General features: G+C 42.4%; 1 protein-coding gene across 1 annotated transcript in view; it reads left to right on the top strand.

Moving 5' to 3' along the window:
• Positions 1-15,683, top strand: part of fras1 (Fraser extracellular matrix complex subunit 1) — a 265,766-nt gene that overhangs the window by 108,178 nt on the left and 141,905 nt on the right. The window contains exons 12-13 of the mRNA XM_069722629.1: positions 4,218-4,361; positions 6,118-6,264. Of these exons, the coding sequence (XP_069578730.1) occupies positions 4,218-4,361; positions 6,118-6,264 (291 nt within the window). The remainder of the gene's footprint in view (positions 1-4,217; positions 4,362-6,117; positions 6,265-15,683) is intronic.

Below are 15,683 nucleotides of genomic sequence, written 5' to 3'. Positions count from 1 at the left end.
ATAAAAGTGTTCGTAGCTTCCAGGTCTGTAAAATGGTTCCGATCCAGAAGTGTCTTCAGCTGCAATACCAGCGAGTGCCACTAGAGGTCGGCTCCAAAAAGCCTCCGGCTCCATAGACTCCCATTCAACTTCTCTCATCAAATCCAAAGTGAATAAAATGTGTCCATCAGTTATCTCGGTGTTGTTAGCTAAAGTCACTCCTTCTTCTTAGTTTTCTGGAGGTCCATCTGAAAATAATCCCTCATTCATTAGAAAAGAAGATTCAAGAAGACCTGTTTTTGGGGGCGTGTCTGTTTGATTGACAGGCCTGCGGTGCAGTCAGGTTACAGCTATCGGTGGGCGGGACGTAGTATCGTCAGGTTTCCAATCAGATCGGTCAGATTTACCGCTGGCTCCTCCCCCCGCTCGTCCAAATATGGTCACTTCCTGCTCCAAACCGCTCCGAACTAGCAAAGATGGTGACGGACAGAATCTGAACTGGAGGATTCATAACGTTCACAAACCAACGATGACAATCACTGATGGTTGATGACATCACTGATGGTTGATGACATCACTGATGGTTGCCGCTTGTTCTCACTGTCTGATTTGTGCATGTTGCTCCAGTTGTTCTCCTTCATCCCGTCTGTGAAAACAGGAACAGCGGGATGAAACGATTAAAAAGTGAGAATGAGCGGCAGATTGAAAGAAAATGGACAAAAAAAATGAAGCAGTAGAGGAGAAAGAAGGAATGAGAGACTTAGAACAGGACGTTCTGCCTTACTGACAGAGTTATGAGTCATCAAGATTAAAGTCTCTTCATTTTTGTCTCGTGTCCTTTTCTCTCCCCTTCATCATCGTCTCTCTACAACTCCTTTCTTTCTTTCTCTGTTTTTTCTTGTTATTTCTTCTTCCTCCTTGTTCTGCACTTGTCACATTAATCACATCCCTCAGTCATGAATCTACAAGCAACAAGAACTTTATTTACTCAGTAGTCTTCTGATGAATGGAGCAATCACAGTGCAATCAAGTGCCAGCAGCGCGTTTTGCTCGACAAGAAGCGGCTTGTTGTGTCATCCAGATATGACGGTTGTTATTACTGCCGTCGCCGATTCTGCAGTTTAAGATGAAACCACAGAGAATTAAAAGTCTAACAAAGATGTTTCTGCAAGACTGGGATGTTTTTCTTCCAATTTGTTTCATATATAAGTTTTATTTATGATAAGATTCAACATTTCTGTTTCACACACTCTAAATACAGTGGTGTGAAAAAGTGTTTGCCTCCTTCCTGATTTCTTATTTTTTTGCATGTTTGTCACACTTAAATGTTTCAGATCATCAAACAAATTTAAATATTAGTCAAAGATAACACAAGTAAACACAAAATGCAGTTTTTAAATGAAGGTTTTTATTATTAAGGGAGAAAAAAAAAATCCAAGCCCACATGGCCCTGTGTGAAAAAGTGTTTGCCCCCTCCTGTTAAAACAACTTAACTGTGGTTTATCACACCTGAGTTCAATTTCTCGAGCCACACCCAGGTCTGATTACTGACACACCTGTTCTCAATCAAGAAATCACTTCAATAGGACCTGCCTGACAAAGTGAAGGAGACCAGAAGATCCTCAGAAGATAGACATCATGCCGAGATCCAAAGATATTCAGGAACAAATGAGAAAGAAAGTAATTGAGATCTATCAGTCTGGAAAAGGTTCTGAAGCCATTTCTAAAGCTTTGGGACTCCAGAGAACCACAGTGAGAACCATTATCCACAAATGGAGAAAACATGGAACAGCGGTGAACCTTCCCAGGAGCGGCCGGCCGACCAAAATTACCCCGAGAGAGCAGCGACGACTCATCCGAGAGGTCACAAAAGACCCCACGACAACATCCAAAGAACTGCAGGCCTCACTTGCCTCAGTTCAGGTCAGTGTTCATGACTCCACCAGAAGAAAGAGACTCGGCAGAAATGGCTGCATGGCCGAGTTCCAAGACCAAAACCACCGCTGAGCAAAAACAACATTAAGGCTCGTCTCATTTTTGCCAGAAAACATCTTGATGATCCTCAAGACTTTTGGGAAAATACTCTGTGGACTGATGAGACAAAAGTTGAACTTTTTGGAAGGTGTGTGTCCCGTTACATCTGGTGTAAAAGTAACACCGCATTTCAGAAGAAGAACATCATACCAACAGTAAAATATGGTGGTGGTAGTGTGATGGTCTGGGGCTGTTTTACTGCTTCAGGACCTGGAAGACTTGCTGTGATAAATGGAACCATGAATTCTACCGTCTACCAAAACATCCTGAAGGAGAACGTCCGGCCGTCTGTTCGTGACCTCAAGCTGAAGCCAACTTGGGTTCTGCAGCAGGACGATGATCCAAAACACACCAGCAAGTCCACCTCTGAATGGATGAAGAAAAACAAAATGAAGACCTTGGAGTGGCCTCGTCAAAGTCCTGACCTGAATCCTATTGAGATGCTGTGGCGTGACCTTAAAAAGGAGGTTGGTGCTGGAAAACCCTCCAATGTGTCTGAATTACAACAACTCTGTAAAGATGAGTGGGCCAACATTCCTCCACAGCTGGAAAAGACTCATCGCAAGTTATCACAAATGCTTGATTGCAGTTGTTGCTGCTGAGGGTGGTCCAACCAGTTATTAGGTTTAGGGGGCAAACACTTTTTCACACAGGGCCATGTGGGTTTGGATTGTTTTTCTCCTTTAATAATAAAAACCTTAATTTAAAAACTGCATTTTGTGTTTACTTGTGTTATCTTTGACTAATATTTAAATTTATTTGATGATCTGAAACATTTAAGTGACAAACATGCAAAAAAAATAAGAAATCAGGAAGGGAGCAAACACTTTTTCACACCACTGTATAATTGCAGAGAAAAAGAGGCAGAACAAATCTCCTCCAAACCCGTCAGCAATGAAGTTTTTAGATCACAAGTGGACTTTGTTATGGAAATCATGAAAAACATGAATGCAGTTCAGAAGAATCACAACACCAAACTGCGATTACCTTTTTTTTTAATGATATGATTATTCATATGACATCGTTTGGTCCTTGTGACTTTTTTATTTGGAAGTTTTCAGCTCCCAGTGATAAACTTTAAGCTCCACCTCCTCACATACGAAGCTCTTCATGGGCTCGGACCGAGTTACATCTCCAACTCTCTGGTGAACTATGAGCCTTCAGGAACACGGAGATCATCTGCTGCTGGTTTACTGGAGGTTCAGCAGATTCTGTCGGTTCTGCTCAGAATCTGTGGAACAAATTGCATTAAATTTTTCTTGCTGTAAAACACTGAGCTGCATTTCTTGTATGAAAGAAGTTTATTATTATTATTATTATTATTATTATTATTATCACTATTATTACTTGCATTATTAATGCAACTTGTTGGATGGAAAATGTTGGAGTCTGTTTCTGGAATGTGACTTTAAGTCGGACGTCAGCTGACACTGACAATTATTTAGATTTAGAAAAATATGCTTTTGGCAATTATCTTTCTACGAGTTCTCATTTCATAATCATCAATATTTAACAACTAACAAACTGACCAATCAGAGCTTTGTAAACAAGAATAAAATGTCTTGATGTCCCAAATATTGCTAAAATATCAACAAGCATGAAAGAGCTTTTTAACCTGTTCGACTGATTGAATAAAGTGTAAGATGCTCGTTAACCTTTCAGTGGTGAAAACGTTCTTCACCCGCTGGAACATTCAGTGACTTTTAGTTGCAGCTGGTTGACACATGAAAGGAGCGACTGGGGAGCCGTGAGGGCAGAAAGCACTCAAACGCCTCGTCACAAAACGCTCCAGTGGATCTGCTGGCTGACAAACTCCAAACCTCCCAGAAGGACACATTTCACTGGAGTTCAAACTTCTCCAGCGCTGCTCACTGAGTCTGACTGAAGGAGCACACGGACCGCATGGAGCTGGGGGGAGAGCCGGGGGGAGAGCTGGGCGGAGAGCCAGGGGGAGAGCGTGTGTGTGTGTGTGTGTGTGTGTGTGGGGGGGGGGGCTTCCTGTGACAGCTCGGCTAAAATGTGTTGCAGTGCTCTTTTACAGTCTTTTACACACCAGTGCTGCTGATGGAGATTTATATGGTGGAATAAGTGCTGAGTCGGTCTGATTGTTGTTGTGCATATTTACTGTTTTCCATCAAGTATCCAGATTGTTCCTGAAGTTGTAAACATGTTATTGAACTGTCCAAACCTGTGTGTGTTTGCAGCCCAGTGCCGTGCAGACTGCCGGTCCTGTTCCGGGTCTCCGGACCACTGTGAGAGCTGCAGGGACCCGAAGGCCGTCCTCCACCTCGGCCGCTGTCTGTCCGTCTGTCCGGCCGGCTTCTACGCCGACGGACGAGTCTGTGCAGGTAGGACGGACTCGTAAACATACTCGTAAACACGTCCAGCTTTACTACTGCAGACATTGAACAACAAGTACCCTACCTAATGGTGCTCTTTGATGACTGAAAATCAACTTCAATTAAATAAGTCAGAAGCCCTGAATCGTTTCTGAAGACGTCATTCCTGACGTCGATCAGCACGAGCTCGTTTAGATGTCGCCGCCAAAGATCAGCTGTGAAACTTATCGGGGTCATTTTTGATGAGTCACTTTCTTTTGACGATCGTGTCAGTCATCAGATTCGCTCCAACATTTCTGAATTCACTGCAGAATTCAGAAATGTTGTGACCGAGGTGGAGATGATCATTCATGCCTTCATTTCTTCTGGCTTAGATTGCTGTGATTATCTTCCTCCTCCTCCTCCTCCTCCTCCTCCTTTTTATCGGTATTGAAAATCTTTTTCTCCCCTTTTTTCTTTTCTAAATCTGTTTGTGTCCTTCTCTTCACTGTTATCAGCATCATCTTCCTCACCCTGATCTTCCTCTTATCTCCACTTCCTGTCTGCGTGGGTGGCGCCGAGGTTTAAAGGGGGTTCAGTTGGTTTTTCACTCTGTAATCTTGAGATTTCCCATTAAAAACATCTGAAGTCTCCTCATTACATTTTCTCTCTTTTTGCATTCACTAGTCTTATTCTTTTTCTTATTGATGTGTTTGAATAGACGACATTGAAGCAGACAGAAACACGAGGGGATCCAAAGTTTAAGACATATATGTTGCATTTAATCAGAAGATTTGGATGTCATCCTTCTTTATCTGTAATTCATCTCAGTAGGTCTATATTATTTGAAAGGCATTTGAATGAGCATGAATGTCTCCACTGCTCTCTGTCTCAGAGGAATGTTTTTACCACGTCAGGTATTTTTAAGATGTTTTGCTGGTTTGTTTTCGGTGGCGACATTAAATGAATAATAGCGTTAATCTTCTCATACGTCGGTGCAGCCTCAGACAGCAGAAGGTTTTCGTGGTGTTTGTGAGACCGATGAGAGACTCCTTTTCTGCTCCTTGTGTTACTTGTAGTGGGGAACAAAGTTGAGGTACGTTGATGAGAAGACCACTAAACCAAGGACGTCATCGTCTATATGAAGCAGCACCGCTCTAAAAACACCTGAACTAAAACAACCAGAGAAATAAAGTCCCCCAAAGGTGTGGATGTGTTTCTGGGATCACCTGATGAACTGCACATCCGGTTGTTTCTTTTGCTTCCACCACAGCTGCGACAGGCCGTCCCATCACCGCAAGGTTTCTCCGACTAAAAGTTCCTCCGAGTGACGAAATCCTCAGAAGACTCTTACAGTTGTAACGTTTTCTAAGAATTTCCCCTGAAAGATCTCAAATTATTCACAAAACATGTTCAGAGAGCTGCTCAGGAGAAGAAGTGTCCGGAGCAGGGAGGAGACGCTTCAGACGCTGAATGCCGTTCATGAAACTCTCCAGATGATATCTGCAGGATGATGTTTGTGGTGGATCATCAGAGACGCTCACTTCTCCCACTCAGCACAAACACAGATGTGAAGGTGATGACAGCGTGAAGACCACACCTCCTCACTACGATCAGCTGTCTGAACAGTCCTTGATACTCAGTCAGGCGTCTCTGAGAGGATTCTGAGATTCTTTGTGAACCAAGGTTTGCAGAGGAAGTTGATTTCTGCCAGTCTGACTCCTCCCCCTCTCATCCTCTTCTCCTCCCCCTCTCCTCCCCCTGCCCCCTCCTCTCCTCCCTGCAGCCTGCCACCCCTCCTGTGCCACCTGTTCCAGCAGGTGGGACTGCCTGTCCTGCGGCTCCCAGCTGCCCTTCCTGAGCGCCGGCGGCGGACTCTGCACGGCTTCCTGTCCTCCGGGTTCCTTCCAGCACGACCGCACACACTGTCGCCGTGAGTACCGCGTGATGTAATGGGACCTCAGGGCTCTCCTGGAGGTCAGCATGGTGTTTCAGTTCACACTCAACCACTCACAAATAAACACAAAGAGGGACACTCACGCTAAGGGAGATGAAATCTTTCTGAACTTTTAGTATTGAGGATGCCGAGTCAGCAGTCGGATGTTTGAATGTGATCATTTCTCTCAAAGCTTTGCTGAATGTTGGTTTACATGAACGAGATCAGTCACAGTTCATCTTAATTTGTAGATGAATCAATATGAATATAGTTGATTCAGTTACTTATAAAGGTGAATAAAGAGACATGAGCTTGTATAACAAGGAGAGACCATGAGGACGGAGTAACAGTATTTATAATAGTAATATGAAGAAGGTAGGAGTCGGACAGGCTTGGAGCCGAGACCACGTTACTGAGAGGGATCCAGATGTTCCTACATGAAAGACAGGAAGAAACCAAACAGATGAGGTGGCGATGGGGAGGATGACAAAATTGCAATGAAATATAAAGAACAGGGACAAGAAACTGAAAACGCAGACAGAACATTGGGCAAGTTTATGTAAATATTAATGAGTTATTTTGACAGCGTGGCCGAAGTGACGAAGAAAATAGAGCAACAGGAAACAAAAAATGTTAAAGATTCCCGTGATTTTTCCACCAAGAAATGTCATCAGCAGAACCTGTGCTGAAACTATCACGGCATAAAAGTATTTTCACTAAAAACTCTTTTTGAAAAAATCAGCTGCAAAATCAAATATTTTTGATTTTGACAATAACACAAAAAAAAAATCATTTTGATAAAATCAATTTATCATCAATGGACAGTTATATATTCTAGGACATTATTCTTCTGAATTATACTCGTTCACTTTTAATTTTGAAATATGTACTTATCTTGACTTTTCTTTTCCTAAAATCAGAATCCTGACATCTTTTAGTTTTACTGCTTTTCACAACAATGAACAGATAAACTGTGTTAAACTAGTTGGTTACCAGATGAACTTGAGATGATGAGATGATGGAGGACGTGAGTGATGAGATGATGGAGGACGTGAGTGATGAGATGATGGAGGACGTGAGTGATGAGATGATGGAGGACGTGAGTGATGAGATGATGGAGGACGTAAATGATGAGATGATGGAGGACGGTGAGTGATGAGATGATGGAGGACGTGAGTGATGAGATGATGGAGGACGTGAGTGATGAGATGATGGAGGACGGTGAGTGATGAGATGATGATGGAGGACGGATGAGATGATGGAGGACGGTGAGTGATGAGTGATGAGATGATGGAGATGATGGAGGACGTGAGTGATGAGATGATGGAGGACGGTGAGTGATAAGATGATGGAGGACGTGAGTGATGAGATGATGGAGGACGTGAGTGATGAGATGATGGAGGACGGTGAGTGATGAGATGATGGAGGACGTGAGTGATGAGATGATGGAGGATGTGAGTGATGAGATGATGGAGGACGGTGAGTGATGAGATGATGGAGGACGGTGAGTGATGAGATGATGGAGGACGTGAGTGATGAGATGATGGAGGACGTGAGTGATGAGATGATGGAGGACGTGAGTGATGAGATGATGGAGGACGGTGAGTGATGAGATGATGGAGGACGTGAGTGATGAGATGATGGAGGACGTGAGTGATGAGATGATGAGATGATGATGAGATGATGGAGGACGTGAGTGATGAGATGATGGAGGACGTGAGTGATGAGATGATGGAGGACGGTGAGTGATGAGATGATGGAGGACGTGAGTGATGAGATGATGGAGGACGGTGAGTGATGAGATGATGGAGGACGTGAGTGATGAGATGATGGAGGACGTGAGTGATGAGATGATGGAGGACGTGAGTGATGAGATGATGGAGGACGTGAGTGATGAGATGATGGAGGACGTGAGTGATGAGATGATGGAGGACGGTGAGTGATGAGATGATGGAGGACGGTGAGTGATGAGATGATGGAGGACGTGATGATGATGAGATGATGATGGAGGACATGAGTGATGAGATGATGGAGGACGTGAAATGATGAGATGATGGAGGACGGTGAGTGATGAGATGATGGAGGACGTGAGTGATGAGATGATGGAGGACGTGAGTGATGAGATGATGGAGGACGGTGAGTGATGAGATGATGGAGGACGTGAGTGATGAGATGATGGAGGACGTGAGTGATGAGATGATGGAGGACGGTGAGTGATGAGATGATGGAGGACGTGAGTGATGAGATGATGGAGGACGTGAGTGATGAGATGATGGAGGACGGTGAGTGATGAGATGATGGAGGACGTGAGTGATGAGATGATGGAGGATGTGAGTGATGAGATGATGGAGGACGGTGAGTGATGAGATGATGGAGGACGTGAGTGATGAGATGATGGAGGACGTGAGTGATGAGATGATGGAGGACGTGAGTGATGAGATGATGGAGGACGGTGAGTGATGAGATGATGGAGGACGTGAGTGATGAGATGATGGAGGACGTGAGTGATGAGATGATGGAGGACGTGAGTGATGAGATGATGGAGGACGTGAGTGATGAGATGATGGAGGACGTGAGTGATGAGATGATGGAGGACGGTGAGTGATGAGATGATGGAGGACGTGAGTGATGAGATGATGGAGGACGTGAGTGATGAGATGATGGAGGACGGTGAGTGATGAGATGATGGAGGACGGTGAGTGATGAGATGATGGAGGACGTGAGTGATGAGATGATGGAGGACGTGAGTGATGAGATGATGGAGGACGTGAGTGATGAGATGATGGAGGACGTGAGTGATGAGATGATGGAGGACGTGAGTGATGAGATGATGGAGGACGGTGAGTGATGAGATGATGGAGGACGTGAGTGATGAGATGATGGCTGCTCTTTATCATGTGTCTGCTGATCTGTTGCTGCACTTTGATTCAATCTTTTTCTGGATTGATTGAAAAAGTTTTTCTGTCGTACAAAAAGAGCTTGAAATTTTTGTCATGAATATATATATTTTTTCATATTTCTGACTCTAATTGTTCCTCTTCTTTCTCCAAGTCTTTCAAAAGACCGTTATGAAAACCAATTAGCATTAGAAAATGAGTTGAAAATTGCAGAATCTTTTTTTTTTCAGAGTTTTCTGTTTCTGTTGTTATTTTACCCGAGCAACGCTGAATGTGTTTCACACACTCTTCCTCTTGTCAGTCACTTCACACTCACTGGAAAAAACCCTGTCTGTCAGGACCTAATCCCACACAGGCCACAACACTGAAGGAAAATCTAATTACACAAACAGGAAGTGATTGATGGAGATGGAAACGAGTCTCCTGAAAATGGTGAGATTGTGTTTCCTGTAAATGTGATTTAAGTGACTGATTCTTCTCCCGCAGAACTTCTTTATACATCATTTAAATTCACATTTGCTGTTTATGCCAAACGAGAGCGGAGAAGTAAACTGGACTTGAACATTTTGAAAACTTCAGTGCACAGAAACGTGTGCTTTGAGAGTTTTCAAGTCTTCTGCTGTGTTAAAATGGCATACTTACATACTAGCACTATTTTGAGGGCACAAGTGTGTTCACACTCTCAAGTACAGAAACATACAGTAAGTACCCGGATGACGCACTCAAAACGCTCCACAAATTGAGTGTGAAACTCTTGACTTTTTCCAAACTCAACGGTCGCCATCTTGGCTACGTTGCAGAAAGACTGTAAAGAATTTTCAAAATAAAGCGTCTGAGGAAGCTGCAGCTGTTGCAGAACACAAAAGTGTATATTTTTCATTAAGGAGCACCCAACTGGTGCTGGACAGAAGAATCAGTGTGTTTATTGAGTGTGTTAAACAGAGGACACAAAAACACGTTGGTTTCTGGGTAAAATATTTAATTTCAGTTTTCCAGTGCAAAATGGAGGTGTTCAATTTGAGATAACGTTACTCTGTTGAAACAAGGACACAACAAGTAATGACCCGATCTCAGATAAAAGACAGTGGATTGCATGTTTATTCCAAAAGTTTGCACATTTATTTTGCACCCGTTTTGCAACACTGATATCAGGTGCAAATCACGTGTTTTAAAGTGATTCCACTAAAACTAAAACCATTTCCCCTCCACACGACGTGTGTTAAATTGAACATTTGAAATCCTCACTGCATGTCGTTAGTCGATCAGCTGGACTTTCTTTGTGTAGGTGGTGTGAAGTTTGCATGCAAACCTCTAGTAGATCCGGCCCTGAGAGTCCAAACATGGAAGAGTGCTGACTGAGTACTGAGGGAGGTTTGTTATCTGGCTCTTTCTGCAGCGCTGCTGAAACACTAAATACACAGCGAGCGTTGTTCACATTGATCCCGTCGACTATCTCGAAGGTCTCCCGACAATCCAAATCCTGGACTCATAAATAAAAGTGTGGCTTAGTGTGAGCTCACTGATACTGTGTGAACAGTTAGCCGTGTCTGCGCTGAGCCCTGCTGCGACTCCCGGGGCTGATGGGTAGAAACAGAGAGCGTGAGAGAGGGGCGGGTCGCGGTGTGATTCCCGTCCAGACAGTTCTGCAGCTCAATTTCACACCGTAATGATTGTTGTCAGGAGGATTTCAGACCTCCCAGCACACACGCTCGTTGAACAGCTGAAATAGGTTCGACAGCAGCAGCTCCGCTAGAAACCCGGCGTCGGTTCTTCTTCCTGCTTCATGAGCTGTGTACAGTTGTCACCACGGAAACACCACTTGGTGTATTTATGAGGCCTCGGTCCTGCTGTGGTGTCATAAAAATATACTTAGTATAGTTCTTCTAAGCATACTTTACTATGCTTTGGTATACTTCATTAAAAGTTAAAATAATTATACTTCAAGTTGTGTTAAAATGAAACCACTTAAGTATCATTTCGAAAGATGCACTTAAACTATGCTTTAATAGATTCAAAATATATTTTTCCCATATTTTTGGGTACTTTCGCTTGAAGTAAACTTGCTGGAAATAAAATGTTGAAGCAATTTTCATCCAGTAATTATAAATATATTTGTCAAAAATAGTACTTAAGTTATAGATTAAAAACATAATGATTAATACACTCTTAAAAGGTATATTTAATAACAATTAGAAACATACTTCAATTCTAGTGTATTTTTAATAAGTGTACTTAATTACATTGCATGTTATCTTGTAAATATACTATGCAAACATTTTACAGTGAATGCACTTTAATTGTATTAGTCTCTTGTACAAATTGTGTAATTTGGAATAAAATCAAAGATTTATTGATTGTTTCAACATTAATAACAATAGTCCAGCAGTAACACACTTTTGTTACTAAAAGTATGATTCAAGTATAAAAAGTGTACTTTGTCACTGGGGAGGATTGTATTGTAACTCAAATGAATCCATTCTGCAGATACAATGCATCCAGAAAGTATTCACAGCGCTTCACTTTTTCCACATTTTGTTATGTTACAGCTTTATTCCCAAATGGATTAAATTCATTTTTTTCCTCAAAATTCTACACACAATACCCCATAATGATAATGTGAACAAAAGTTGTTTTGAAATTTTTGCAAATCTATTAATAATAAAAATAAAAAAATAAAAATGTTTTTAAAAATCCCATGTACACAAGTATTCACAGCCTTTGCCATGACACTCAACGTTGAGCTCAGGTGCATCCTGTTTCCACTGATCATCCTTGAGATGTTTCTACAACTTGATTGGAATCCACCTGGTAAATTCAGTTGATTGGACATGATTTGGAAAGACACACACCGTCTATATAAGGTCCCACAGTTGACATGTCAGAGCACAGAACCAAGACATGAAGTCCAAGGAATTGTCTGTAGACCTCCGAGACAGGATTGTATCGAGGCACAGATCTGGGGAAGGGTACAGAAACATTTCTGAAGCATTGAAGGTCCCAATGAGCACAGTGGCCTCCATCATCCGTAAATAGAAGAAGTTTGGAACCACCAGGACTCTTCCTAGAGTCGGCCGCCCGGCCAAACGGGGGAGAAGGGCCTTAGTCAGGGAGGTGACCAAGAACCCGATGGTCACTCTGACAGAGCTCCAACGTTGCTCTGTGAAGAGAGGAGAACCTTCCAGAAGGACAACCATCTCTACAGCACTCCACCAAGCAGGCCTGTATGGTAGAGTGGCCAGACGGAAGCCACTCCTCAGTAAAAGGCACATGACAGCCCACCTGGAGTTTACCAAAAGGCACCTGAAGGACTGTCAGACCATGAGAAACTAAATTCTCTGGTCTGATGAAACAAAGATTGAACTCTTTGGCCTGAATGCCAAGCGTCATGTCTGGAGGAAACCAGGCACCGCTCATCACCTGACCAATACCATCTCTACGGTGAAGCACGGTGGTGGCAGCATCATGCTGTGGGGATGTTTTTCAGCAGCAGGAACTGGGAGACTAGTCAGGATGGAGGGAAAGATGAATGCAGCAATGTACAGAGACATCCTTGATGAAAACCTTCTCCAGAGCGCTCTGGACCTCAGACTGGGGTGAAGGTTCATCTTCCAACAGGACAACGACCCGAAGCACACAGCCAAGATAACAAAGGAGTGTCTTCGGGACAACTCTGTGAATGTCTTTGAGAGGCCCAGGCAGAGCCCAGACTTGAATCCGATTGAACATCTCTGGAGAGATCTGAAAATGGCTGTGCACTGACGCTCCCCATCCAACCTGATGGAGCTTGAGAGGTCCTGCAAAGAAGAACGGGAGAAACTGCCCAAGAATAGGAGCCAAGCTTGTAGCATCATACTCAAAAAGACTTGAGGCTGTAATTTCTGCCAAAGGTGCTTCAACAAAGTATTGAGCAAAGGCTGTGAATACTTATGTATGTGTTATATTTTTGTTCTTTATTTTTAATAGATTTGCAAAAATTTTAAACAAACTATTTTCACTTTGTCATTATGGGGTATATGTAGAATTTTGAGGAAAAAATAATTTAATCCATTTTGGAATAAAGCTGTAACAACAAAATGTGTAAAAAGTGAAGCGCTGTGAATACTTTCTGGATGCACTGTATTTTGTTCTTGAATGTTGCACAGGAATATCAAATGAATGTGGTTCCTTGTCACACATTTAACCTGCATTCATGTAGGTTTAATTCTGCAGAAAATAATGTTCCGTGAAGTCACATCGACAACAGTACTGCAGCTCCCCTTAAAAAGTATGTTGCATGTAGTATTTGTACAACTGGGACAAACTACTTCATCATAAAAATGCATCTTGAACTTTGACCCACTTTGTTGTATCCGTTGTGGATTTGGAACGAGTACGCTTCCTTTAACTGCCTCTTCTTCTTCTTCTTCTTCTTCTTCTTCTTCTTCTTCTTCTTCTTCTTCTTCTTCTTCTTCTTCTTCTTCTTCTTCTTCTTCTTCTTCTTCTCCTTACTCTTCTTCTCCTTCTTCTTCTCCTTACTCTTCTTCTTCTTCTTCTTCCTTTTGTGGGCGGAGCTTCAGCGCCACCAACTGTCTCTGCGGTTCAGTCGATGTGATGAATCTCCCGCTGCAGAGGATTGTGGGTCAGAACATCCAGAGTATCACGCTGACCTGCAGACTGCAGAATACAACCAGATGTAGTAGAACATCCTGGTACTTTCGGAATACTGCGTTTAACATACTGAGTACTGGGACGTACTAAACCTTTCTCTGGTGTGCTAAATGGTATGTTAGTATGGATACTGGAACTGGAACTGGATTTTCTAATGTTTCTACGCTGCCGTTGGACTCCCCATCAGTGTGACTGTAAATCAGTCGAGGTCGAGCTGTTCAGGTGGATTTAACCCCAACGAGCTCCTTTCCCAGCATTTGTTTATGGGGATAATGGGAGGAAGAGGAGGAGGAAGAGGAGGAGGAGATGGGAGGTGACAGCAGTAATGAGTGTGTGAGGTGTTGGGATGGTGCTGGAGATGTTTACTCTGGATTGGAGCGGTTCCTGGCAGCGGACCAGGACCACCCAGGACTCAGAGACCTTGTGGTGTTTCTTCACACCTCTGTTCTGTGACTGAATCTTTACTGTGATAGAAACACTCAGCTCAAACTGCAGCTCCCGACTAGAGAAATAAAAACAGAAGAAACTCTGTTTCTGGGGAAGAATATGTTTTGTTTAACATCCTGCTATCACCAACCTCTTTATGTCCAAATAAAAATATAATGTCTGCCTGTTTAGAGACGAACATTCAGAATGAAACACAAATTAATCGTTTTCATGCGCAGTGTAAAAAAACAACAATCTGTGTCTCCCAAAGGACTTTGAACACCTGCATCTTCTTTTTTTTACATCTTTTTGAACTAAGATTGGCTCTTCCTCAGGTATCATACAATAAAGAAGACATTTTAAAGGGAGCAGATAAACAGTGTTACAGGTCCTGTGGGAGATAAAATCATTAACACAAACAATACTTCTACAGATGCAATTAATTCCTCATTGCTGAGCATAGAAACCCCACGAGGGGTTAAGTTTAGGAATGAAGCAGTACGTGATAAAGATCTTCATGATCAAGGACAAGATGGTTAAAAGAAAACAAATAATAATCAAGTTCCCGTTTCACTGTGGACCTTCAGGCTCACAGTCGCTCTTACTCATTTTTCGTTTTGAGGTTTTTGGATTTATAGAGGTGAAAGTACGGTTAAACATGATACAGCATGAGAGAGCTATAAATGAGTGATGTTAATGGATGACATGTTCCTGCATCCTTTTTTAAATTTCCATCATAGCACTGTGATTCACCAGACAGGGACATGCCTCAGAAATGATACCATAACGTTTCACACAACTGAGACTAAATCAGTTCCTCTGGTGCAGAGTGGATCAGCGTTTATGTTTTTAGTGCTCAGAGGTCGTTTAACTTTAGAGGTCTCGGGAAACCATAAATATCGCTTGTTTAAAGGGTTTAAACAAATGATCTGCTTTATTTTTCAATTTTAAGACAAATAACGCCTTAAAATTTAACCTTTGTTTGAAAGAAATTTTGGTTGTTTTGAATGAAAATTTTTTTTATATATATACAATTGAGCATAAACCTCTGAAGAAATTTAGAAAAAAATGCGGTGAAAGTTTTGAGAAAGGAGCTAACATCTGCTGAACTTGATCTATTTTTAACTTTCTACCCACTTCGAAAAGGAGTTAGTAGAGAAAGTCAAACACTTTTTATTTCATTTATCAGTCTTTTCAAGTAGTTTTCTTCTAATACTGATAATCATCCACGACATTCATTTGGATGATCCGAGGACAGTCTTCTGTGATGCATGTCTATACCAACATTTTGACTTTCTGCTGCTCGTTCTGTATCATGAACTCTCATTCACACTTCATCTGACAGCCAGAGAAGCTTTTTGAGAGTCATACTTTATTCTTCCACTGAACTGGAGAAGCTTTTATCCTGTTTTGTTCGCTATGAACTTCGCCGCTCCGAGAGTTGTG

Source organism: Brachyistius frenatus, unplaced genomic scaffold (assembly GCF_029030835.1).
Source record: "Brachyistius frenatus isolate BFR_SWC_R1_liver_20210118 unplaced genomic scaffold, ASM2903083v1 Contig_298, whole genome shotgun sequence".
Lineage (NCBI taxonomy): Eukaryota > Metazoa > Chordata > Actinopteri > Embiotocidae > Brachyistius > Brachyistius frenatus.
This window is presented reverse-complemented; position numbering and strand designations above follow the sequence as displayed.